Genomic DNA, 19,982 nt, shown 5'->3' with positions numbered 1-19,982 from the left:
TAGGGTAAAGAGAAGGAGGGGCAGTGGGGTGAATATAAGTCAGAAATGAAAAAAGGAAATAGAAGCTGCCTCAGTGGGAGAAGCCTGTTGTACCCTCAGACTGCAACTCCCGTCGTGCATTACTGAGTCCCTGTCATCGTCACCCATTGGCAACAGTAAGATCGCACTTCACTCACAGCCTTTTGTGGAGCATCATCTTTTTCACAAGCCGCGATTAAAAAATAAAATCTAAGCGTTGTGTCACTCTAATCTTTTTTTTATCTCTAGGGTTCATATAGTGAGGCACTCTTGCTCAGGAAACCGGATGTGCTCTATGGTAGCAGAAGTACTTCCTGCCCTTTACTGAGGGGGCGCTTGGGCTTCGCCGAAGAGCCATGTCGGACTCGGAGGAATATTCGTCGGAGGAGGATGAAGATTACCGACCCTCAGGTGGGCGGCCCGGTCCCCCCGCTCAGGAGAGGACCGGGCCCGGGTGATCGGTCCCTCCCTCCCCCAAAAAAAAGAATGCCTGGAAGGGCTTCGGAATGGGGTTTCTACGTGCAGAACGCCCCTTACATCCGGGCTACACCCTGTGTTCATCACGTGACAGCAGCCCCGGCTCAGCATGTTGAGCTGTTGAATGAGGTGGACGGATTTTGAAGGGGGTGGAATGGGCTGAACCACTTCAGGCTACAAATGGGCAGAGAAATCAACGTTTCAATGCTCTCTTATTGTTGTCGGTTTTAGTTTTTATTTGTTGTTATTATTTTATTGCCTTTATATCCCTTTTTTCTCCAAGGAGCTCAGGGTGGTGTACAGTGGTATTTTCTCCCCCCTCATTTAATCCCTACAACAACCCTGTGAAGTAGTTTAGCCTGAGAGGCAGTGACTGACACAAGGTTGACACTTGTGAGCCTCATGGTTAAGTGGGGATTTAAATCCTGATCTATCAGGTCCTTCCAACACTAACCACTACACCACACTGGTTTTCCAGTGAGAAAACCCCTTTGTAAGTAGAAAGCTAGGACCACAGACGTGTTTCTTGCTGATGTGCTGTTTTTCTCCTTGCAGGGAGCTTTCACCATTTTAAAAAAATGTTACCTTTATTTTAGGAACAGTATTAAAGTGACATTGCACTATAAGGCTAATAACAAAAATGTTTTTGAAGTTCATTTTTGTTAGGTTGCTTTGAGTTTAGTTTTTCTGAAAAGACAGCTAATAAATATAAATAGTAATATTATCACAATCATTTTGGTCATGTTTGATTCGAACGCTTCGAAGTCCTACTCTGGACTTGATTTATTCCAATTGAACACACTCAACACAAATGCAGCAAGTGGCTTCTCTAAGGATGAGACATAAACCTTTTGATATATAAGAGTGAGTTGTACCTACAATTTTAATTTAGAAAAAGAATACCTAGGACAGGGTTGATTTTACAGTAAGATAATAAGGAATGGTTTATTTTTGAGGTTAACATAAAGGAATGCAAGACCATGGGCAGGAGTGGAATATTAAATGATAAGAGTTGGGTGGCCCAGAAAGACCACTGTAGTGCAGAATACTGCCCAATTGCAATACCATAGGCCCCTTTCCCCATATAACATGCAATCCCAGCCTAACTATTGCTGCAGGCACAAAATCTGTTGAAATGATTAGTGTTTTGTACCTTAACCCGAGATCCTGTTTTGATAACTAAAGCTGTGTTGATAACAGGTGAAGAATACAGTGAAGATGATGTAAACGAATTGGTTAAGGAAGAGGAGGAGGAGGAGGAGAAGCCATCACACAGGGGGAAATGCAAGAAGAATTCCAAGGAGATCACGTGTCGGTAGGCACCAGCTTCATTTGATGTCAGTGGAAGTGAGTGAGCAGATTAAGAACCCTGTGGCTGGCTCTAGGAATGTACATGGTTCTGCTTTCGAAGAAATAGCTCAGGTCAAGGATCATGCCTTCAGAATAGGTGGATCCTTAGAGAGTGATGACAGTGGAAGAGGGAAACTATCAGTAACACAGCCAGCTCAGCAACAGTTCTCAGCTGGTTCAGCAAGGAGGAATTTCCCCAATTTTCTCTTTCATATCTGCCTAGGTTTCCTTCTTTATCTGAGATAAAAAAAAGGTAAAGGGATCCCTGACCATTAGGTCCAGTTGTGACCGACTCTGGGGTTGCGCGCTCATCTCGCATTATTGGCCAAGGGAGCCGGCGCATAGCTTCCAGGTCATGTGGCCAGCATGACAAAGCCGCTTCTGGCAAACCAGAGCAGCACATGGAAACGCCGTTTACCTTCCCGCTGTAGCGGTCCCTATTTATCTACTTGCATTTTGACGTGCTTTCGAACTGCTAGGTTGGCAGGAGCTGGGACCAAGCAACGGGAGCTCACCCCGTCACAGGGATTCGAACCGCCGACCTTCTGATCAGCAAGCCCTAGGCTCAGTGGTTTAACCACAGCGCCACCTGGGTAGTAGCCATTAAAATGGCTACAGTATATTCCTGCGTATAAGACTACTTTTTTAACCCAGGGAAATCTTCTCAAAAGTCAGGGGTCGTCTTATACGCCGGGTCGTATTTCTTATACAGTGAGTATATCCCAAACTGGAAAAGTTGGGGGTCGTCTTATACGCCGGAATATACGGTAATTATTAGCCTTGACTGAGTTCTTGACATTCGTGTCTCCATTATTGTTTCCTTTCATTGTAGGGGTTACAGTGGTGCATGGGATACTGACATACTGTCATTTATCAAGCTTTCAGTCTTAACTTATGATTCCACGTTGCAACTACTGGGCTTTTGAAAGATCACTACCACAGAAGCATAATGTAGGCATTGGTTGTAAATCATTTGCTAATGTGAGTATGGTTTGGTGATGTTCATTCTTAGGAAAAGGAACAAAGGATGTGGCCTCTTCTTAGAACCAGGTGGAGGAGAGGCATCAAAGGATGATGAAAGCGACAGGGAGGATGGCGAGTCGGCAGAAAGCAATCCACACATGAAAGAAAGTGATAATAGACAAAAAGAGGATGCTTTGTGGGCCAGTTTCCTCAGTGATGTGGGCCAGAAACCAAAAGCACCTCCTGCAGTTCAGGCGCCTGGCTGCACACAGAAAGGCAAGGTGAGAGGGCATGTGTCATTCATGCATTGCTGTTTGGAAAGGGCACAACAGGGGTAGTATATTGTCTTTGATAATTAATGTCTGCAAGATATTTGGGTTTTCAACTGATCACTAATCAAAGACGTCCAGAGCAAAGGAGATTCCACACAAATGTCTATTCAGGGGTGTTTGTTGTTGATTCTTTCTGACTATCCTGGTTTGCTGTTCCAAGAAAGTAGATCAGATTGATGTTATAGTGGTACCTTGGTTTATGAACTTAATCCGTTCCGGGTTCGTAAACCAAATACTGTAGTTCGTAAACAGGGCTGTTCTTAAACCGAGGTAAATGGGAGGAGAGAGAGATGGAGGAAGGTAATTACGGTTGATCAGCACCAGTTTTGCCTGGAAAGAAATTTATAAATGGAGCCATGAATGCCATTATTTGCAACTTGGGAAAGTCTTCAGAGTACCCTTGCATAAATGGCATTATATTAATCAGCATAGCTGCCAAGTTATCCCTTTTTTAAAGGGATTTTCCCTTATGCTGAATAGGCTTCCTCACGAGAAAAGGGAAAACTTGGCAGCTATGTTAATCAGGTCTTTAAAATTTTCAAACAATAGTTCATTTGAGGTTTGAGATCTTGGGATGAAGAGGCCTGTTGTTCTTTTTAATGACTTTAAGCAGGAAGTAGTTGAACCCATAACATCTAGGAATGAGATTTGATGATGTCAGGGAATGGTCTGAAGACAAGGACTGGGGAATGCATTCTATGGCAGACCAGCTTCTCTCCGATGGAGAGCTGGAGGGGGAAGAGTCGCCCCCCCCCCCGTCCACAGCATGTTCATAACCAGAGAGAGAGAGACAGCTGAACAGCTTAAGGAGGAGTTACCCAGTTACGAGATAATGACAACAGAACCAGAAGGAAGGGGGAAGCTAGTTGAGATGTCACTTGAGAGTGTGTGAGGGGGACCCCCTCACCACAGACTCAAAGGTCTGAACGTGTTAGAGAGAAGGAGGAACTTTCCGTTGGCGCCTAAAATGCTGCAGAAGTCCTTGTGGAGAGCTATGTATTTGTGCTTAAAACATGATGCTATAATAAAAGGACTATAAATCTATCAACTGCTTGTTAATTCTTATCTGTGAAGCTACCGAAGGGATAGGGGGACTCTCCACACCTGACTGTTGAATTGCAAAACTTGGGGTTCCAGATCACACTTGTTTTCATGCTTGAATTACCAGAGAAGTGAATTGTCATTCGAAAATCCAGATTAGATGGCAGTGAAGTTTGAAAGGAAGTGGAAACTGATGGCAGAGAAGCTACTGTTGGTATTGGGCATGGCATTGCAAATCTAGAACACCTGAACTTTAATGAACTTGAAAGAGAATTTGGGCTGACTGACGTTTGACAAATGTGGTTTCTCATAATGTTTTGGTTAGCCAGCTGAAGAGAAGAATTCATGCAAACCTCAGGAGGTGGTGGAGGGACCTGAGAAGAGCAAAGTTGCCATCACCAAAGTCTTTGACTTTGCGGGTGAAGAGGTGAGGTGAGTTTGGCCTCTTGCCTTTCCAGCCACAATGAGCCATATCCCTGGTCCTTTTTGAGCCATTGCATTTAACTGTTTGCCTCAACTGTGTCTAAATATATTAACAGTATTTTATTAAAATATGCATATCCTTACCTTCTGTCCCATTATAGGGTCCCCAAAGCATCTTAGCAACATTAACATAAAGTTGGTTTAGGTTTCAATAGAACAGAAAAACTTAAAAAATAATAATTAAATGTCATCAAAACAGCAACATAATGGGTAGATAAGACAGGGCCACTATATGTCCTCCAAACACAAGGCTGAATAGTGCTGTCTCTGGTGGGTTGTGAAAGGCTGAGGGGGCAGAGAATTTCACAGTAGGAACACCACTGGCAAAAAGCCCTTGACCCCTGTCTGCAGATTCTGTGTGTTAGAAGTGGCCCTGGGTTGTATTTCTAAACCATCTAGCGACTAGAGTGTGTTGGCAGGTTCATATAAGAGGAGACAAGTCTTCATATATTCAGGCTCACAACAATTACCTAGTGGTATAACATTGACCCAGGGCCAGGAGCTGGATAAAACTAACTCTGCCTTGTCAACAGGAGCTGCTGCACAATAACAGAACCTTGCTTCTGTTTCATGCTGTGTAGCTTCAAAATCCCCATTGCTTGTCTGGACTTTCCCCCACATTGATATAAAAGTGGTCTAGACACCCTCCTCCCCACATTAACCTCTGAAAGACCTAGAGAGAACTCACTTCTCAGCAAAAGTCAACAATTATTTCTCATCCTGACACAGATAGCACTAAATGTGTTATGAGCCCCTGCACTGATATAAATGGAAAGTGTGTGCAGTAATTGAACCAGTTATTTTGCTTAGGAATTAATCTATCAGATCCTCGAGTGTAACTTAGGACCAGAAAGAAAAACTGAAAGCAATGAGACAGTTATCAACAGCCAGTATTCTAGATGTCTGCTCTGACATGAGAAATTATGGAGGTTCCAAAGTGCCTCACCCTTTGCTTAAGCCTGACTGCAAAATGCCAGAGACTTTCCTATCTCATTAGAGAAAGGAGGTGACCAGAAGAGTCTTGCTGGATCAAACCAAGGGCTCATCCAGTCCAGCATTCTGCTTCCCACAGTGGCCAGCCAAATGCCTTGTGGAAGGGAAGAAGCAGGTTTTAAAGGCAGGAGGTCTCCTCTGATGTTTCTCCTCAGCTTGTGATATTCAGAGGCACTGCACCATATGAGAGGGTACACACAGGTCCCACTTTCTGAACACAATAGGTTTGTAGGAAATTGTTCCTTAAGCGAGTATTTGCATAAGAAGCTGATGATTTCCATTACTTCCTATGGAAACATTTGTAATGTGTGATTTATCTGTTCTCTCTTGCCCTTCCTCCCCTCATGGTTTGTGCCTGAAGCGGCAGCTGCCAATCTGCAAAAGCCAAACAAAGGAAAAACTGATTAGTCTGATCTCTCCCTCCCTCAGTGTTTTCTGCCCAAAATGGCTGCCCATGACCAGCAAAACACAAACAAGTATGGAAGTGAGCAAACTCTCGCTGTCTGGATAGCTGAACCAGCCATTAGGTTATAATTATTTGTGTTTGGTTAACTGAGATTTTGAATAACATGTGTTCCAATAGCAGGACCTGCATGTACTGGTAATTGCCCATTTTGACTAGTCTTTTATCTAGTTTATATGTTCTGTCCTGATTCCATGGGAAAAAATCTTTCCGGGTTGGATTCCTATCAGGGATGCTGCCAAGTTGCAGTTTATAAATAACAGTGTTCCTCCTGTTGCAAACTAGAACTCTGCAAACATACCCCATAGTTACTACAGTGATACCTTGCAAGACGAATGCCCTGCAAGACGAATTTTTCGCAAGACAAATGCGTCTTGCGATCTGATGGTGACTCGCAAGACGAATTCGTTTTGCGAAAAATTCATTTTGCGAATCGCGGTTTCCCATAGGAATGCATTGAAATTTAATTAATGCGTTCCTATGGTCAAAAAAAGAAATTTCAATGCATTCCTATGGAAACTGCGATTCGCAAGACGAATTGACTCGTGGAACGAATTAAATTCGTCTTGCGAGGCACCACTGTACATATTCCATTTATGAACAATCAAAAACCAAATGCAACCTGTAATTCTTACCGTACAAGTGGTGATTGGATTTTTATCCAAACCTTGGCCATTCTCCAAGACCTCTATCGTCAGTCCCAAAAAGGATAAACACAGCTCCCAACTGATCTTAATTTATATTTGCTGTAACAATTACTCCCTTAGACACAGTAAATATAATAAATTAGATTTGGAAACAGATGCCATTTAATTGTCAGTGACCTTATAAATGAGCAGTCAGGACTTGGTATTGCTTGTAGTGTTTTGTTGGGATCCTTATTGCACATGAGTTACCTGTGGAGGAGTTGGCTAGATGGGGAGTACTTTGGGAAGGCTTTAGTTCAGTATGAATCAGAATCCTGATGGTATGGTTTAAAGGGCAAATGGCATCTCAGTTTTCTTAAGACACATTGTTCCAGGGCTTGGCAAGTAGTACTGTTACTGATGAGAGTTGCATTACGCATAGATTACCTGAGCCTGTAATTCAAGGAAAGATATTGACAGACTGAAGAATATTTCCGAAGAAGATTAGATACCTTGAAAGCACATTATATTTGGAAGAACTGTTCATGTTTACCCTAATGAAGAGGCCACACTCGCCACAGGGAGGGAGTATGTTGACACTTCATGTGTTTAGGAAGGAAGGGAATCATTGTTCGCCAGATCCACTGAGGATACTCCAGGAAGTAACAGGCTTAAATAACAGGAAGGTAGATTTGGGTTAAATGTTGAACAGAACTTCCTAAGTAGAAGATCACTTCAGCAACGCCACAAAAACCATCGTTCTAGGGATATTGTAGATTCTCCTCCAAACTATTTGAAGGTGGTGTCTTTTGAGGATGCCAAAACAATAAATTTTGAACTGAAGAAGCTACACTGTCATGGATGAAGGAAAAAAATGACTGCAAAAAAATGGGTTAGATAGCATATCTGAGGATGGATTATTTGGCTTGTATTTTTTCCTGGACATTTTCTTGGTAGGAATTAAATTTATGAGCGACTTTTAGAATTAATATGAAAAAGCTGTATATGAATTAGTCTGTTAGCTGTGACAGATAAGTTGGTATGTTCACTGGCCAGTAACCAGATGCTGTGGATGAACTGGGTGGATACCACAATCGTGCCCTGCTTGTGGGAAAGATGAGCTTCTCGAGGCATCTGATTTGCCACTTTTGAAAAGAAAGTGCTAGGCCTTTTGTCTCATTCAGCAGGATAATTCTTTCATTCCTAGGGTCTTTTCCACTATGCCTCTCAAAAAGTTTGATGCTTGGTGGTTGTCTGTTGCTTAGCTGAGAAGAAATGTTTTAAGCTGGTTGTGCATCTTCAGAGCAGAGCTGTTGAGAAGAGTCACCCAGTGAACTTCATGGCATACCAAGAACTTGAACCCAGGTCTCTGTACTCATTGTCTGCAACACCACACCGCCTCTCACAGCTTTGTGGCCACCCACTGCCTCTATAGTTTCTGCTCTGCACATGTGTTCCAGCTTTAACATACGACTTTGGCATTCTTCCCTCTCCTTGTGGCAGGGTCACAAAGGAAGTTGATGCTACGTCTGAAGAAGCCCAGTTCTTTCTGAAGCAACAAGAGCAGAAGACTGTCGTCCCAGCCTCCTCGCCTACTGTTTCTGGGTAAGCACTAGCCGCCTGGTCCTACAGTTCCAAAGCTTCTGTGGACATTAGAATTCTGCTGGGAGATTGTAATGCTTGCATCTTTGGTGTTGGCAGGATCTTGGGACCTCTGTACTCATCAATGAGTTGCTTGGATTCTGCTTGTGAGACTTTCCCTTGCTCCAGTCACCCTCAGGGGAAGTAAATGAATGAATGATCTAGGCAGGGCTTCCCAAAGTTGGGTCTGTAGCTGTTTTGGGACTACAGTTCTCATCATCCCTGACTACTGGTCCTGCCAGCTAGGGGTGATGAGAGTCTAAAAACAGCTGGAGACCCAAGTTTGGGAAGCCCTGAACTGGAGCATTCTTGCCAGGGAGGAAGGAGGTTTCACACGCAAGTCATAGTGAGCTCTCATTCATGAAGGAACCTGAGGTTTGCTGCCATTCTCCTTGAGAGGACAAGTGGCCCCTGAAGAGGTTCTATGGCTGCACACGATATTCTGGCTACTTCCCTCTTGAGCTGAAGTGCAATGTTTCTGCCCTTCTCTCTTGTATTCTGTCTTTCAAGCTGAAGTTGCAAGCTTGACAATTTGAGGCCATTGCAGAAAGTGCTCCCTGGTCTTAATAAACAGTATCTGTTTAGGGAAGTTTTTAATGTCTGATGCTGTACTGTTTTTAATATTCAGTTGGAAGCTGCCCAGAGTGGCTGGGGAAGCCCAGCCGGATGGGCGGGGTATAAATAATAAATTATATTATTATTATATAACACAAATGGGGTGAGAGTACTTTGCAAGAAGTTGTGATGGTAGAACAAAAAACATAAATAACCATATTATTCCATTGTGGTGGTGGGGAGTATAAAATCCACAGTAGGGCAATTTTATTAGGACCAACCCAAATCACTCAAAATGTCTTCAAGTTCTCTATTGTTTTAATTATTTTGAAATATACAGTACTCTCATTGTTCTGGGTTTGTGTGTGTTGCTGTATTTTGTTTTGGTATGATTAGTTGGCCTTGCCCTCTGTATATCAACCATGATATCTGCAGGCATGAAGGATGATATAAAAGTATTTTAAATGGTAGAATGTTGAGCAAACTTTTGAATTTTGCAGAACTCTCCTTCAGGCTGGATGATAGGAAAGATGGGATCCCCCCCCCCAAAAAAAATAAAGTGGGCATGCCATTAAAGCAATGTCATTTGCAGGTTGAAGCAGAAATGTAATAATTTATTTAATAACACGATATGCCATTCAGTATAAACATTCTCAATCATAAAACAGTTGTAAAATAAGTGCTATAAAGTTATGCATTGGCCCCAAGACTGAAGACAGTGTTTGACACCTAAGGTTTTAAGTTTTACTCTGAGCAGACCCTTTGGGATCACTGGACTTCGGCTGTGTTCCAAGCACAACTCTACTTCAGAGTAGAGAAGCTTAAGCTTGTGCTGTAATAAGGCCAGTTGACTTCAAACAATCAACTTAACTAAGAACAACCTGTAAATAGCAGGTTTGAGAATTGCATGCCACTGGACTCCCATATCAATGAGCATTTACCCCATTTGTAAACCACCCTTCCATCACTTAAGATCTCAGGCTGGTTTTTGCAATGCAGATATTAGCGATACATATATAACAACTGAAAGCCACGCAATGTTTGGTTTACGGATGCAGGCATCTGGGCGCCGAATTCTTGCCCTGCTAAAGCCTGCACGTAACTCCAGGCAGGGGTGTTGATGGAGCTGAGAGCTCTTCAGTTCCATTGCTAGTCCAGAAGCAGAGGCATAGGATGGAAGTCTTGCACCTATTCCTTTGTTTTTACTACATAACAGTTCGAAGTGTTGGTGCTGAACAATTCAAAGTGTTGGTACTGACCTTTAAAGCCCTAACAGCCTTGGTCCAGTATACCTGAAGGAGCGTCTCCACCCCCATCATTCTGCCCGGACACTGAGGTCCAGCACCAAGGGCCTTCTGGCGGTTCCCTCGCTGTGAGAAGCCAAATTACTGGGAACCAGGCAGAGGGCCTTCTCGGTAGTGGCACCCGCCCTGTGGAACGCCCTCCCACCAGATGTCAAAGAGAAAAAACATCTACCAGACTTTTAGAAGACATCTGAAGGCAGCCCTGTTTAGGGAAGCTTTTAATGTTTAACAGACCATTGTATTTTAATATTTTGTTGGAAGCCACCCAGAGTGGCTGGGGAAACCCAGCCAGATGGGTGGGGTATGAATAATAAATTATATTATTATTATTATTATTATTATTATTATTATTATTATTATTATTATTATTATAGTTGAATCACACCTGCACTGTGGACCTGTTGCTACACAATGTGAAGGATTCCTTGCTAATAGTTAAATGAAATGTTCTCAGATGTTGGGTTTAAGATGAAGGAGTTTGGTTGTGGGTTGGGAACGTTCCACCTGCCCCCTCTCCCCGCTATGCTGTAATCCTGGCAGGTCTGATTGTTCCCACCATTCAAGCGGCATTAGCCAGCACACAGTGACTCCACTTCGGGAACAAAGGTTCCATTTTCAGTCTAGATTTCCCTGCTTTTGTAACCCAAATTCAGTGTGCTAATCACTGCAGAGGCTATGAGAAAATAGCTCCGGTAGCAATATTGTTAAAGCCTGGCCTGTCTGTTTGGGCTTATTATAGAGTTGCTTGCTGTTAATAGCAGCCTTGGTCTCTCACTCTCATCTTGGTGTTTTCCAAAATGACAGCCCTGAGTTTGTGACCTCTGTGGCCTCTTGTCCCCTCCCAGGTTGCTGTGAATTAGCAGCAGGTGAAATTCAACTTTAAAGCAAGTTGAGTAGCTCCCTTTTCCTTAAGCATGGACTGGATTGAAGGGTCACAGTCTTACATAAGTTGAGTCAGTGCATCAGATCAGTGGCCTCTTACAAGATGCATTCCTTTCTAGCAGTTGAGAGGTAAAGACAGAAATGCATCTTTGCTTCCGGGAGCTTCCACCCCCCACCCCCCAGCTCCCTTGAAGCTTTGGTTTATGTATCTCTTTTGGCCTTCACCCTGCTTTGTGCTGAGAATTCAGGAACCACTCCAAGAGTTGGAGCAACTGAAGAGGTCACGGGGTAATCGTAGCCCTTCTGCTGTAGCTGGAGGAGCCTCTTGTTTTCCCCTGTATATATGCTGGTGCTGCCGTCTGTCTCAGAGCAGAAAGCTCTCCAGGAAACAGCCTGGGCTGGGACTGTATCCTTCAGGGCCTGGGCTGCGTCTGGCTCCATGAAAAGATGGCCACATTTCCCGCTGTCAACATCCACTTTCAATGCCTGTGTTAATTCTGCTGAACTGCTGCTTTCTTTCCTGGTGGCAGGGGGGCAGTAGAAAAGAGGTGCAGAATCTGTGGCCCAGCAATGTTGCTGGGCTGCAGCTTCCATCATCCCTGGGGGAGACTGTCACAGGGATATCTTCATGTTTGTAGACTTAATTTTAGAGCCGTTTCAAATATTATCTTTTGGCACTAAGGCATGTGGTGAGACCAAATTGTGGTCCCTGTTTGTTTGCAAGAGAGTCCTCTTCTGCAGTGTTTCTCAACCTTTTTTGGGCCACGGCACACTTGTTCCGTGAAAAAAATCACGAGGCACACCACCATTAAAAAAGTTTAAAATTTTAACTCTGTGCCGCCCTATATTATAATTATGACTGTAAGAAACACTTGCCAAATATTGCTTTCCGGCGGGTTAGTGATGTGTATTGGCGGCCGCCAGGCTCGTTTGCACTGAGCTTTGGGAAAGAGGAGGAGAAATATTGCTTTCCGGCGGGTCAGTGGTCAGTATTGGCGGCCACCAGGCTCGTTTGCACTGAGCTTTGGGAAAGAGGAGGAGAAATATTGCTTTCTGGTGGGTCAGCGCTGATTATTGGTGGCCGCCAGGCACGTGACAATGCAAATCGCCCTTCTCGTCGCCGCACGTCGCGGCACACCAGCCAGCGTCTCGCGGCACACTAGTGTGCCGCAGAACAGCGGTTGAGAAACGCTGCTCTTCTGCACCCATGGAGCGGGAAGCTTCAGTTTTTTTGTGTGGATAGGTTTTTTTTAATGGATCACAGCCACCAGGGGGCGCAGAACCACTCTGAGCCATGAAATCAGTTACTGTCCAGGTGATGTCATTTCGTCTACAGATTTAATAGCAATTAGAAAACTCTTTGTCAGGCTAGAAGGGGCCTCATTCCTCTGCATGTCCCTCCAAGAGCTCTAACAGCTTTTCAGAGGCCAGCTGCTCCACAAGTCCCACAGCCAGTTTGAGTAGGCTGCTTTCCAGACAAATCACCTTCTTTGCCCTCTGTGTGCTGTTTTTGTTGTACTCATTAGCTGGCTGCATCACCCTGAGAGCTCACGTCAAGAGGAGGCCTCTTGCTGAGAAGACTGCAACCCTTTCAAAACCCTGTCTGCTAGCAGCTAGAAATGCAATTAAATGGAGTGGAGACCTGGGGTCTCGACCAAAAGCCTGAATGCTCGGCTTCAGGGCCAGCACTTTGCTCCTGTGTGCGTGGCGCTGCTTTGGTCCCATTTGCTCGGCTTCTTTAGAAAGGAATGGAGAGTTCTGTGAGGGATATGGCTGGAAGCACACCCTTGTTCCTGAGCAAATCTTACTTTGGCTGCGCAGAGCAATGACCAGCTGTGGAAGCCATTTCCTGTGGTATGAGACATGGATGGTTCTTTCTGCTGATTTTGGTGGAAGTGGTGTTCTTGCTCTGGATTAGCGCTCCCCCACTCTCCCTGCAATCCCAGGGATTTAGACCCTTCTGCTGTGATGCTGTGTGTCAATTCCATGCCAGACCCGGGCAAGGCGTAGCCATTAGGAGGGATATGATTGGGCCAGGCCTGGAGGGGGAGGGGCCAGGCAGGGAGCATCTGTCCTTCATTTAGCTGCTCTGTGCATTGTGGAGGCTGGGAGGGAGCACAGCTGCAGAGCACCAATTCTGCAGGCACCAGCCAAAAGGGGAGCTTGGAGCGGCTCTGAAAAATGTGCCTTGGAACAAAATATGGCTCCTGTAACGGCAGGCATTTTGCCCTGAAGCACAGCGGTGCACTTGAAAAGAGCAACGCTGGCTTGGTTGAGAACTTGGGGGGGGTGCAGGGAGAGCGACAAGGGACTTGGATTCAGGAACCAGCCAGTCTCAGTAAAAGTTGGAGCCCTGTGCTATATGCTAGAGCAGAAAAGTGTCCTCTTTCAGCAACCAGGCCCTTGAGATTTTGAGTTCTAAACTTATTATCTCAGCTGTGAAAGTCCATTGACTAGCCATGGTCTTAAACAGCAGCTGTTTGGCAGAGGATGAGAGTGAGGTCCTGATGATAGTCACTGTGCTGCTCATGAGAAAGGGCTTCTCGTGTTACCTTGGGCAGGTCACTCATTGGGCTTGTTTTCCAGGCAGGGCACCTTTCCCATCTCGCAAGTGCCAGAGACCTCTTTCTGGGAGACTGGGTGTCCTTGGGCTTCTCATACCTTTTCTCATCACACCTAATCACACAGGATTGTGCAGAGGATAATAAAGGGAATGGGGAGAGCCAGGGGTGCTGATCTGAGGAGACGGGAGAAGTCGTGAAATTAAAAATGTTACAAACAAGGGGTGGCTAACCTATGGCCTTTCAAATATTTCTGGGCTCCTTCTCCCATCATCATCCCTGCCATCTGACCAGGGCTGACTCTGCCCACGCCTGAAAGGCCACAGTTTAGCCACCCTTGCTACAAGCAAGCATTCAGCCTGGCTGTTGAACTGAACAGAGACATGAGCCTGGATTGTGTTTCAAATTTTGCACTAGCTTCATAGTGAGAGTGTGTTGTTGTACACCTTGAGGCCCTGAATTTGGACAGAATCTTGAAAACAAAAGGGCTGGAAAATGTTTTCCCCTGACTCATTGTTTTCCAGTAAAATATCCTGAATGCTGGCCTTACCCGGCCATGGTTCTTTCCCCTCGGCCTTAGAATGCAAGTCGTTTCCGCTCTGACATCTCAGAATGGCCCCTGATTGGCAGAAAGGAAGTTATCCCAGGAATGCAAATAAACTGCAAGCTGGAGACTCTGCTGACGGGGTTCATGGGAGTTTGCATTGCCGTTTCCACGTCTGCAGTGACGGATCTGCAGAGGCCCCATTAAGGCCGCGTGGAGTTTCCTGCACACCCTGGGAGTTGGAGGGCCATGCTGTTTCGTTACTTAAGGGCTAGAATTTCCCACTGGGCAGATGGCTGTGATTTAGACTCTTTTCCAGGACTGGGCCTCATTCATTAGGAGACTTCTGCTGTCCAAAGAACTGGCTTCAGAAACTCCAGTGTCATTTGAGAAGCAGTGGAGGATTCTGATTTGGTTGTGCTCGAAGCAAAGGAAAGGGAGGCCCAATAATCAGTGTTCAAACGTTCTGCGTTTTTTGCAAAGCCTTCCCATGGCACTCCAAAGTTGTGTGTTGGCAAGGCAAGCTGACTGCACCTGTGGGCACTTAATAACCACGTGACTCACTTCCTTGTGGAAAGTTGGAGAGGAAAAAGTAAAAAGTTTTGTTAGCTGCAGGCAGACGTTTGACATTGTTATCATAAGTGCATATATGTGGCAATAGTTTTATCAGAATGGACCATGGGAGGCAATTTGGTTCAAGAGCTAGATGGACTTTTGGATGGTGAAGCCTCTTTGTGCTATGGATTATTCTTCTCTCTGTGCTCCATTTGTAAAAGGAGGCAAATGGGAGCCTTGTTTGTGGGGTGGTTGTTGTGGCTACATTTTATTTATGCACTGTTGTTTTTTTTGGCCCAAGGGCCCCCAAAGCTATGAGCAGCATATTGAAAATAACAGACTATACAGTAGAGTACGGTAAAATGCTGTAAAGAGATCCACAAACAATCGATATAAGACACCAGAGCAGCAACCTAGGAGGGCCAGGGGAAGGCCTTCCCAAGCCCATGGATTAAAGGGTGCTCTCTCCTATCATATATCCCCATACATTTGGGAGCTAGATACCTGAATAGACAAGACCCTGGGGAGCTGCAGTTGGGCAGAGCTGTAGGTAGCACTGGGCTAGAGAGACCAGTGACCTGACATGTGCTCTGATGTACACTGGAGTTTCCTAATGCTGTAACAGAGGAGGACTCCAGGCTCCATGATCTGAACAAGTGCAGTGTATAATTGTCTGGATGCATTCATCAAGTGTTAGGTTCTCAAGTGATGCTGTGCCGATGCCTCCAGCCACCTTCCTCTTCTCCATGGGCCTTAGAAGTAATAACCGTAATACTTAAGACTTCATAGTGTACTTTAGCAGCAGACTTTAGCATGTTCAGATGGTTTTGCATATATTCTCCCATAATGCTTAACAACAGCCCTTTAAGTAGGCTGGTATTACATCCCCATATTGGGAAGTCACCAGCCTGATTCACTCTTCATGTCTTAGGCTATGACTCCCATCAGCCCCTGCCAGCAGCTCTGATGGGAGGTGTGGTTCAAAACATCCAGAGGACACCAGGTTGTGAAGACTGGTAGAGTGTGCATTGGTGGCAGAGAAAAGAGTTGAACCACAGCTCATTCCCTAAACTGCCGAGCTGCTGCAGACAATGATGGCTTGGGCCCACCTGTAGGAAGGGGACGAGCTGCCAGGTTGCTGGACTCTGGAGGAGCTCTGCATTCCCCACCTGGGCTCATCCACCTTGTTTTGCTGGGACTTCCTTGAACCTCCCTTGTAACCTGCCTTCTTGTCTCTGCCAGAGTGAAGCGTCCGAGTGGCATGAACAGCCTCCTGGGGAAGATAGGTACCAAAAAACAGAAGCTCAGCACCCTGGAGAAATCCAAGCTAGACTGGGAGACCTTCAAAGAAGAGGAGGGCATCGGGGAGGAGCTGGCCATCCACAACCGAGGGAAACATGGGTAAGAGGGCAGCATCCTCCATCAGGCATAGCAGCAGCAGTATATCTTTTCCTGGGTTTTGACATTTGTGGTTCTTTCCACGAACCTTGAGGCCTCAGATAAACGTTTCAAGCGGGGAGCAGATTCCCAGCTGTCCCTTTGGTCTGGCACTGCCTGCCCCTGTGACATCGGGTGGGCAGTTTTTAAGCTTGTATCAACTGTGTGTTTTTGCTAGAAGTCCAAGGTCTACAAGCCTGGAAACTGGCCAGTGGAACAGCGCAAAGATCAGGACAGCATCAACAAGTAGTTATATTTTATGGGACTGGAACAGAGAGACCGATATGCAGTTAAATTGGGAATTAGAAAGCCTTGCTGAGCTAATGCAGATCACCCAGGAATGTACCAATAATAGATCACAATAAAACTTTGGGCACCCCAGTGTAACCCACACACATCTCACCCCCATTCACCACCAATGTATCTGCAGTGAGCTCCAAGTTTGTGAAACCAGAACTCTCTTGTTCTGGCCTGGCCTGGTTTTGCAAGAGATGAGGAGGATCTACACACACACACACACACACACACAGAGAGAGAGAGAGAGAGAGAGAGAGAGAGAGAGAGAGAGAGGGTTCTTCAGCTGCTTCTCATTATGGTGTTATGTAGGGCAGGCCCCACAGGAAATGCCCCTTTGGTTTTGATCTGTGTGCCTGGCAGTATGTAGGACAGGCCATGTGAGAGCCCTGGGGTGTTTGCAGGAGGAGAGATAGGTGCCTTGTGCTGCCCTATTGAGTAATGGCAAGGGATTGATGAGGGACAACTGAAGGTTCCCCAAAAATGCACTTGATTTCATTTGTGCTTGTCTCCAGTGTCATTATTGGAAATTATTTATAGCTTGCAATTAGTTGGACCATTTGGGTTATTTTGTTGGGGAAGAAAAGTCAAGTGAAGGAGTTTAGCGCTGCCTGATTCTTAATCTTTCCAACTCTCTTAAATCCATAAGCAAAGTTGTTGCCCAAGACACGTTGTACATAGAGCGGGCCGTAAGAACCAGTGCCCACCACCTGCCAGTGGAGCCTTGTGCAACAATGACTCTCTGGGGCTGAAAAAGCGAGATGGCACTTGAGGCATTGAAGCCCCTGCGAGGGCAGCAACAACAGGGTCTTTCCGTAGTTTATTTCCTGGCGTCAGACCGGAGGCCAGACTGGCTTGTGTTTTGGTGTCCCTGGAGCTAACCCTCTGCCTCCTTCCCTGCAGGTACTTGGAGAGGAAAGCGTTTCTGGAGAGGGTTGACCACCGGCAGTTTGAGCATGAGCGGGACATACGCCTGAGCAACATGAAACCTTGAGACTGCTGCAGAGCCCAGTCCGAATCATGCCTCTGATCTGGCTAGCCTCAGAAGGCAGCAACTCATAGAGTTATGACCTATATGGATTTTCTTTTTCACCACAATAGCGAATAAGTGAATGGAGGTCGCTGTGGCAGGTGATTTGCCCGCCAAAGGGCTGCTGTGCGCAGGAGACACCAGTGTGGTTCTGCTGGGTGCTTGTCAGCGGCTGCGGTAGAAGTTTTCCAGATCTCCCTGCTCCTGGTGGTTAGGAGGGACGAAGCAAGCTTAGTGCTGTGGCAGTAGCCTGCTCATGCCCGCTGCCTGGGCACCACTTCCCTGGGGCATCGGCTCCATGGGTCTCCCAAGGGCTGCAGACTCACAGCGCCTCCGTGCAGCTGGAGGGCTTTTCTTCCCAAGGACACACTGCAGTCATGCATTGTGTCCGCATTAGGCCCATTGACCCACTTTCTGAAAAGACTTCCTCTTCTCCCTGTGGGATCTCCACTCTCGTTTTTCGTAAACCCTTTCACCAGGATTTTTTTAAAAAAAGCAAGTCCTCCGTCATGCTCTGCACGAACATCGGAGGAACAGCAGCGTGCATGTGAGGAAAGTCGGCATCCCTTTGTTCCTTTGAATAAAGTGTTAAAACTTTATTGTCGGGTGTGTCGTTCTTCATCCATTGGCAGGGGACTTTATATAGGCCAAACAAGACTCCTTTTATCAAAGCAAAGACTGGCTGCTTGGACAGAGTCCAAACCCGTTCTCACAACCTTGATCCTATGTGCTAGGAAAATGCATGTGGAAAGCTGTAACCTGTCTTCAACACGAGGAGCAGGACCTGGTGCATCATTTGGTGCTTTTTCTCCCCATAATCCCCTATGGGGATTCACTTTGAGACTACCTGGAATTCAGGTGGACGTTTGATCAGCATTGGGAACTGGCGTGTGTGTGTGTGTGTGTGTGTGTCTGTCTGTCTGTCTGTCTGTCTGTCTGTCTGTCTGTCTGTCTGTGTCTGTCTAAAGTCCACGTTCTTGTAGAGAACATAACCAATAAATAGAGGAAACAATGGGAAGCAGTTGGGGAAGAGATAAGGAGGCAGCACCATGAACTCGCATTGTACAATCCTGCAGGTGCAAGCATGCCTTGCATTTGACCCAGCAACCCCTTTCTTGTGGGTGGAGCAGTGGACTGGTCCTGCTTGGGGCCCTTGGCACAGCTGAAGCATTCTTTACATAACACAGAGAAATGTAATAGTCTCACAACAGTGGGCAACTTATTTTCTTTGCAAGTTAAACTGGAGACAAAACTCTGTATCTGCAATCTGGTAGCACCATTGAGGGAAATAAAATGGCTTCCAGGGCCACAACTGGCACAGAATTCTGCAGCCCTGCTGGCGTTGGATGTCAGGCTGTACTGCTCCAGTACCCCTTTGTCTATCTCTGCTTCCTGTTGTTCAAAGGTATTTTTTATTTCTGATCTGGGACCAGCACAGTTGCTGGACTGCTTCCTATTTGAACTTTCACACAATCCAAGAACATCTGTTGGGTTTCTGCTTTGGGGCAGCATCCTGCTTTATTTATACCTTGTCTTTCTTTGAAAGAACTCCAAAGTGATATTAGTTTCCCCCCTCTCTTCCCTGCCCCCAACCTTCCATTTTATCCCCACAGCACCCCTGTAAGGTAGGTTAGGCTTACAGATAGTGACTGGCCCGAGATCAGAGAGGGAGCTTTGTCGTTGACTGGAGATTTTCTCAATAACATTGATAGTGTTAAAGAGAGGACTCAATGGGCCTCAGTTCTACTTGATTTTAGGCAACACGTAAATGTTTTGTTTATTCTCTCAGGCTTTTAAAAGGTGAATGTTAAAAATCCCCCCCATCCCCTGCGCCAAGCTCTTTCTGGGTGTTGATCCAAATTGATGCTTTTTTAGTTGGTGTTTTGTTTAACAATTGTCTTAATTGAGGGGTTTTTCTTTACGTCCCAAAGTGTTGCCTCAGGAGTGCATTGTGGAAAAGTGTCTGAGGACATAGACAGCTATTTAAAATCCTCCCGGCCTCTGCCTGGGAGAGAGCAGAGCCGACTTCTCTCACCCCCTTGGCTTGCAGAACCTCCTTTCCAGCCAACCCTGGACGCTTCTGCACTCTCCAGCAGCTGCTGCCACGCTGGCCCTGGCTTGGGGGCGCCTCTGCTTTTCCAGCAGCTTGTCACAAATCCTCACACCCACCCCTTCAAGAAGGAGGGCTCTTGTCCTCTGATACAGGGGGAAGGAGTGGCATGAGGCGGCCGTTGGTGGTTGAGGAATGGAATGGTTTCTGTAGATCTTCTCAGCCAATGCAGCCCCAGAGAGCCGTCAAAAAGCAAGCCAGAGAATGACATTAATGTTAATCTCATTCTCATTGAAAATGTTGTGGGGCTCCCCACCACCACCACCTGGTTATTTTTGTCTTGGTAGTTTTATTGCACGGTTACCTATTCTGAGACACAATAT

General features: G+C 45.8%; 1 protein-coding gene across 1 annotated transcript; it reads left to right on the top strand.

Moving 5' to 3' along the window:
* Nucleotides 1-341: 341 nt before the first annotated feature.
* Nucleotides 342-18,148, top strand: CFDP1 (chromatin remodeling protein CFDP1). The gene is made up of 7 exons (XM_035118347.3): nt 342-429; nt 1,696-1,810; nt 2,858-3,089; nt 4,507-4,613; nt 8,250-8,351; nt 16,031-16,189; nt 17,423-18,148. Exons 1-7 carry the CDS (start codon nt 375-377, stop codon nt 17,511-17,513), a joined length of 861 nt encoding a protein of 286 aa, XP_034974238.3. The 5' UTR covers nt 342-374; the 3' UTR covers nt 17,514-18,148.
* Nucleotides 18,149-19,982: the final 1,834 nt, after the last annotated feature.

The sequence above is a fragment of the Zootoca vivipara genome, chromosome 6 (genome assembly GCF_965207765.1).
Source record: "Zootoca vivipara chromosome 6, rZooViv2.hap1.1, whole genome shotgun sequence".
Lineage (NCBI taxonomy): Eukaryota > Metazoa > Chordata > Lepidosauria > Squamata > Lacertidae > Zootoca > Zootoca vivipara.
This window is presented reverse-complemented; position numbering and strand designations above follow the sequence as displayed.

Coding starts and splice junctions, on each gene's coding strand:
- CFDP1 (XM_035118347.3), top strand. CDS start 375: ATGTCGGACTCGGAGGAATATTCGTCGGAGGAGGATGAAGATTACCGA. Junction 430..1,695: donor TGAAGATTACCGACCCTCAG/GTGGGCGGCCCG, acceptor TGTTGATAACAG/GTGAAGAATACAGTGAAGAT. Junction 1,811..2,857: donor TCCAAGGAGATCACGTGTCG/GTAGGCACCAGC, acceptor GTTCATTCTTAG/GAAAAGGAACAAAGGATGTG.